This window comes from Cucurbita pepo, chromosome LG01 (genome assembly GCF_002806865.2).
Source record: "Cucurbita pepo subsp. pepo cultivar mu-cu-16 chromosome LG01, ASM280686v2, whole genome shotgun sequence".
NCBI classification, from domain to species: domain Eukaryota; kingdom Viridiplantae; phylum Streptophyta; class Magnoliopsida; order Cucurbitales; family Cucurbitaceae; genus Cucurbita; species Cucurbita pepo.
In genome coordinates this window covers 12,779,461-12,785,629 of record NC_036638.1, presented here as the reverse complement: position 1 = coordinate 12,785,629, position 6,169 = coordinate 12,779,461, and the positions used below count along the sequence as shown (strand labels likewise).

Genomic DNA, 6,169 nt, shown 5'->3' with positions numbered 1-6,169 from the left:
CTCTCAAAACCAATCATAGTTCAAAAGGAATCTTAAAATATTTCAATAATACCCTAACTAAATTCTTAATTAAAAACTTAAAAAACACCTTTAAATTAAAATGCGGCTTTTAGAATATATGCATATTTTCTAAACAAAATACTAACAATAATGAAAATACTAACGATAATGGAAATGTTCAAAGTTAAAAAGGTATTTTTGAAAAGGGTTTCAATTCAAAGCTAACGAAATAGGAGGTAGAATGTAGAGGGGATTTTTGTTAATTTTTTAAATATTTGATATATTTGAATTTGGAGGGAGAAATATAATAGTTTTTGAAAGTTATAAAAAATAGGTACAATAAATGTGAGTTATTTAAGAGGAATGAGTAAAAGAAAGAGGGAGAATTGTGAGTAAGTTGAAGTTGAGAAAATTAAATAAGATGTTGAAGGAAGTTGACGTAGTAACATAAAATTCATTGCACTACAAAAAGTGCGTGTTCGTGCAAGTGCGTGCGTGTTCGTGCGTGTGCGTGCGTGTTCGTGCGTGTGCGTGCGTGTGTGGTACAAACAGTTGGTCATTAGTGACATTTTAAGTTGGGTAAATGGTGAAAGAGCTGGAGGCAACGCCGGACGGAGAGAAACCCACGAAGACCTCCCTCGCACCTCCCACTTAACACATGTCCAATCTCCGCTCGAAATGGACGTTACATTGGCATCAGCAATGACGTACTCATGCGTTTCTTCGCTCCATAAATACTCTTCACATCATCCTCTCTCCTTCTCCTTCTCCTTCTCCTTCTCCTTCTCCTTCTTCCCTTTGCTTTAAAACTGCGCCATGAATGACACAGTCTGGAATGCTTTGCCAACCATTTTCATGGTCATGGTTCAGCTCGGGCTCGCTGTAGGTAACGTGCTCTATAAGTTAACTGTTGCGGATGGAATGAACATGCGGATTATTATTGCTTATCGTTTCTTGTTTGCCTCTGCCTTCATGCTTCCCCTCGCCTTCTTCTTAGATAGGTTGTTACTTATTATTTTACCCTAAACCTTCAACCCTAATCTCCATGCAACCTTCATTATTAACCAAACTAAAATTTACTTGCAGAGGCAAAAGGTCGAAGCTCACTTGGTCCGTGCTTTTCTATGTTTTTCTCTCCGCTTTCTTTGGGTAAGCTCACTTGTGTTAAGGATACTATCTTCATTGGTACGAGGCTTTTTGAGTAAGTCCAAAGCAAAGCCATGAGAGCTTATGCTCAAAATGGACAATATCATACCATTGTATCCGGGTTTTAGCAACTATTTCTTTTGTTTATGTTTGAAATAATAATAATAAAGAAAAGGATGTGCGTTGAATGCATGCATGCAGGGGGTCGTTGGCGCAAAACTTATACCTGGAGAGCATGAGTTTAACATCTGTGACATTCGCTGCAGCCATCGGCAACCTTGGCCCAGCCGTCACCTTCATTTTGGCACTCTCCTTCAGGTTGGAGAAGTTGAACATAACAACAACCGGAGGGAAGGCTAAAGTGGTGGGGACATTATTAGGAATAGGTGGGGCCATGATCCTTACATTCTATAAAGGCGTGGAGCTTAATCTTTGGTCAACCCACGTTGACCTTTTGCATAACTCAGGTGGACACGTGGCAGACACTGAACACGACATCCGTAGTCAGCTGCTGGGAAGTGTGCTCGGTTTTGCTGGCTGCGTGTCGTATGGGTTATGGCTCATCGTTCAGGTCAGCTGAATTTGTAATTGCAAAACAAAAGGGGTTTGGTTTGGTGATAATTAATTGAATTGATATAATAATAATAATAGGCGAAAATGAGTGAATCCTATCCATGCCACTACTCAAGTACAGCGTTGATGTGTTTGATGGCATCCATTCAGGCAGTTGTTTTTGCTTTGTGCTTGGAAAGGCGATGGAGTGAGTGGAAGTTGGGATGGAATGTCCGACTTCTCGGCGTCTCATATACTGTAATTTATTTTATTGTTTTTTTCTCGATTAGGATGCTCAAATATTTAATTTTGTTAAAGATATTTAGTCTTAAATTATTGCAGGGGATTGTGGCTTCTGGAGTGACAGTAGCGCTAATCTCATGGTGCGTACGAATGAGAGGCCCAATGTTTGTATCAGTTTTCAGCCCTCTTATTCTGCTCCTTCTTGCCATAGCCGGATCCTTGTTTTTGGAAGAAAAACTCCACTTGGGATGGTAAGGGAAAGTGGGTTTTTATATATAATGATTGGGTATTGTATTAGAAGTGAAATTGTGTGTTTTTGATGATAACAGTGTGATTGGAGGAGTGCTGATCATATGTGGATTATACGTAGTGTTGTGGGGTAAAAGCAAAGAGATGAAGAAGAGTACGCAATTAGCTCCCATGGGAAGCATTGAGCACCAACCTGTGGTCATAGACCTGCCCATTTCATCTCCAACAACTATTCCTAAAACTGAAACCGATACTCCTCGGGGTTCCAACAGCAGCAATCGCAACGTCAATTAGGCAGCATCGTTCTTACATACAAGTTAGAACATATTGAGACAAGATCAAAACAAAAAGGTATTAAACTGTTAGGAATTAGGATAGGAATAGGTAGCAAAATATGAAGGCATTAGTATTTAATGTAGTTGTAAGAATGGCAAAAGAAAGAATATTTAATGCTCTCCATATTTCGAAGCTAATAACTTTTCATGTTCTCCAACGTTGCCTGTCAGACTTTGATGGGGAATTTCATTTCTCTTGTCTTTCACTTTTCAACGGACTTTTTAACGGATGTAAATCCACTTTTGTGGATGAGCACTTATATTCTGATATTACAAGATATTTAGTACAAGATATTTATATTCTGATATTACAAGATATTTAGTACAAGATATTTATATTCTGATATTACAAGATATTTAGTAGGACACTACTACACTTTTCTTTTCTTGGATAAAAAATTAGATGGGAATGGAAGAGTATTATCGCGTTCGGATTTGCTGACTCAAGTTGCAACCAAGTAAAGCATACTTGGAAACATAAAAGGCCAAGTAAACTAGTACGATCAATTTTTTTGCATTTATAACCAAACATAAATTTATTTTAATTATAAATTTAAAACCAGTTAAAACATTTGAATGGTTGAAATACTATGTGGCTGTACTCGTTTCAAATTAGCGTCCATCCTTATAATATAAATTATTGTTAAAAAATAATATTAAATCGTCGTAATTAATTATTTCAAATTAGCGTCCATCCTTATAATATAAATTCGTTTCAAACATTTATTAATTTGTTGGGTGCCTTATCCTGGTAACACTATTGATACAGCCCACTTTGTAATCGTTACAAATGATTTAATCCAAATCATTTATGTGGAGACATGTAAGTAGGGGTATCCTATACAATGAGTTTGTATAAGACTAGACCAAGAAATATTTAATCTCTCTTTATAAATCTGTTAATTGAGAAGATTAATATTTCACATAATGATCATATGCGACTCGATCTTAATCCTGAGTGAGTTATGAACTCCTGCCTGTGAGGGCTTGTCCTTTAATTTATATGGGTGAGAATGGCTCTTTCAGCCGATTCAATATGCCTACTATTTTGGGGACTTGACCAAACAGGGAGTTGAAACATAATATCATGAGATGGAATTCACTCCTTTCCATATAAGGAAAGTAGATGAGTTGTTCTCTTAAGTACTGATTTTGGGACTTGAACAATGGGATCCCACTCTCTCACTGGCTCAAGAGGGACTTGGTTTATGATTGGATCATAAACAAATTGTTCATTAGAGAATCAGTGGTACTTAAGGTGAAAAATGTAATTATAGGGGTAAAACAGTCCAGCTGTAATTATGAACAACTCGTGAAGGATCGACTTGCTTGTAATTATTATATCAATGGACATAACCTGTCCTACAGTGCATAAGAGTGGAACTCTAGGTCTATAGTGGAGTGACCTGAAGTTAATGAATGGAAATTGATTAATTAAAGAGTTTAATTAATTAATTTTGTATCATTGGAGCTTATAATCTGTAGGTCCATAAGGTCCCCTTGCTAGCTCATAGTAACGCTAGAAGGTTCAATTTATTTGAAAGAAAATTTGAAGTGTTCAAATTGATATTTAATATATTAGATATATTAAATACATCGGAGAAAATAAATTTAATTTGAAATATCAAATTACTATTTAATATATTAGATGTATTAAATAAATAGAGCAAATATATTTAATTTGAAGGGTTCAAGTTAATATTTAATATATTATATATGTTAAATATAAATGGAGAAAAATATATTAATTTGAAAGGTTCAAATTAATATTTAATTTGAAAAGGTGTTAGTTCGTCATGGGTACATTTTTTAATGCTCTTTTTCTTCTTCAATTGGCCTTCAATTTTGAGAGCATAATGATACATGTCTTCTAAATAATGGTGGTGGATTTCTGTCAACAAGATGAGCAATTTCTCGATTCAAACCTCCAAGGAATCTAGACATGGTATCTTTATTCTTCTCTAACATTTGCTTTTTCCATCATAGTCTCCATCTCTTGATAATATTCTACCACACTTTTTGTTCTTTGCCTCAAACCTTGCAATTTAGTTTTCAAATTTCTTTCATCATGTTTTGGAACATACATTTTTCTCATGGCTTCTTTAAGTTCTTCCCAAGTCTTTATTGGATCCTCCTCTTTTCTTCTTCTCTCGGATTTGAGATGCTGGTATCAATCACCGGCATGATTGGTAAATTCGACAATAGCAAGTCTCATCTTCTTATTTTCACTATAGGTGTTGCAATCAAACACATGTTCTATCTTTTTTTCCCATTGCAAGTATGCCTCAGAATCTGTCATTCCACAAAATGGTGGGATTTTGAGTTTAACTCCCCCATCTCTATCTTCATGTACTCTTTCCATTCTTCTAGGTTGCATAATAGTTGCATGATTATTTCTTCCTCTCCATCTTCCTAAAACTTGTCTTTCTTGTACTACTATACCTTCATCTTCTTGTAATGTTCGTTCTTGTCTTTGTTGTTGCGCCCTTCTTTCTTGTCTATCTTCCATCATCATTTCCATCATACCTTGAATTGCTTGAAGAATGGTTGTATTAAGATCTGGTACTGGTGGTACTCCTTCTCCATTATGTGACATTTTGTTATCAAGGGGCCTCTCCACACTTCTCACAAAAATTTCACTCAGGGACACCGTGTTTAACACTCAAAGGTGGGCTTTTGGTACTAGGTTAAGAATGTAAAGGCTGACTTTTTTTTTTCTTTTTTTCGAGAATCTGAGAGAGAGAAAAAATTGATACAAAAAAAATAACAATAAAAATATTTCACCTCTAGAGCGGCCAAAGAACGTCGACCAAATGCTCTGATACCAAATGATAAGCGCCTACAATGCTGGAATTTGCAAAGCTAGAGGTCCTTCTAGAATCCTTGCAAAACGCTCACAGAGAAAGCTAACTTAACGGATTGATTCCAACCAAGAGCTGGTTAGAAGATGAATGACTCTTAGATCGAACTTGGAATCTATGATGGTCACTCTTAGATACCAAGACAATTCACTCCAGAATTAGCTTGATCAAAACTAATTCAATGAATCGGTTTAAACATCAAACCTAAAGCAAGGTTTGAAAAAGAATAACACCAAAAGGGTATCAAGAAAACACAAAGGTTTTGTCTGTATTCAATTATTCATCGTCCTCAAACATGAATATTACATGCCTTTAAATAGGCCCAAAAGATAACCCTAACATAATAAAGTTCAACCACCAACTACAAATGCTATTAAATACAATTTGAAGAAAATAAGTCATTCATACAAACTACTAATAAATGCTATTAAATACAAATGGAAGAAAATAAGACATTCATACAAACTACTAATAAATGCTCTTAAATACAAATGGAATAAAATAAGGTATTCATAAATTGTCAGTTCAACGACCGCAAGTCTTCTAATCACTTTCCAATGTCAACCACTCCATTATTTTCTTGATTTGATACTTGAATCTTCTTTGTATTGCTTCTTGTAATTACTCGTTCGGGTACATGGAAGTGATCAGTTGTTAGATTCATATCACATAACATCGAATGGGAGAGCATATTTTTAGCCGGCCATTTGCACAAACTTTAGGAGCAAGATTTATTGTTCACTCCCACCATTATTAGAATATAATTTGTTTTAAATAAGTGAA

General features: G+C 35.4%; 1 protein-coding gene across 2 annotated transcripts; it reads left to right on the top strand.

The window, feature by feature from the left end:
- Positions 1-774: 774 nt before the first annotated feature.
- Positions 775-2,774, top strand: LOC111801639 (WAT1-related protein At1g25270-like). 2 transcript variants are annotated; one of them, XM_023685709.1, is made up of 6 exons: positions 775-1,001; positions 1,087-1,149; positions 1,348-1,717; positions 1,870-1,956; positions 2,041-2,192; positions 2,271-2,774. In XM_023685709.1, exons 1-6 carry the CDS (start codon positions 817-819, stop codon positions 2,482-2,484), a joined length of 1,071 nt encoding a protein of 356 aa, XP_023541477.1. In that variant the 5' UTR covers positions 775-816; the 3' UTR covers positions 2,485-2,774. The 2 variants fall into 2 exon arrangements, with proteins under 2 accessions (XP_023541477.1, XP_023541470.1); XM_023685702.1 differs by having other exon boundaries at positions 1,798-1,956.
- Positions 2,775-6,169: the final 3,395 nt, after the last annotated feature.

What these genes read in the sequence shown, in the direction of transcription:
- LOC111801639 (XM_023685702.1), top strand. Translation starts at nt 817, where the DNA reads ATGAATGACACAGTCTGGAATGCTTTGCCAACCATTTTCATGGTCATG. An exon ending in CTCGCCTTCTTCTTAGATAG is followed by an intron (nt 1,002 to 1,086) that starts GTTGTTACTTAT and finishes ATTTACTTGCAG; the next exon opens with AGGCAAAAGGTCGAAGCTCA. An exon ending in GAAAAACTCCACTTGGGATG is followed by an intron (nt 2,193 to 2,270) that starts GTAAGGGAAAGT and finishes TGATGATAACAG; the next exon opens with TGTGATTGGAGGAGTGCTGA.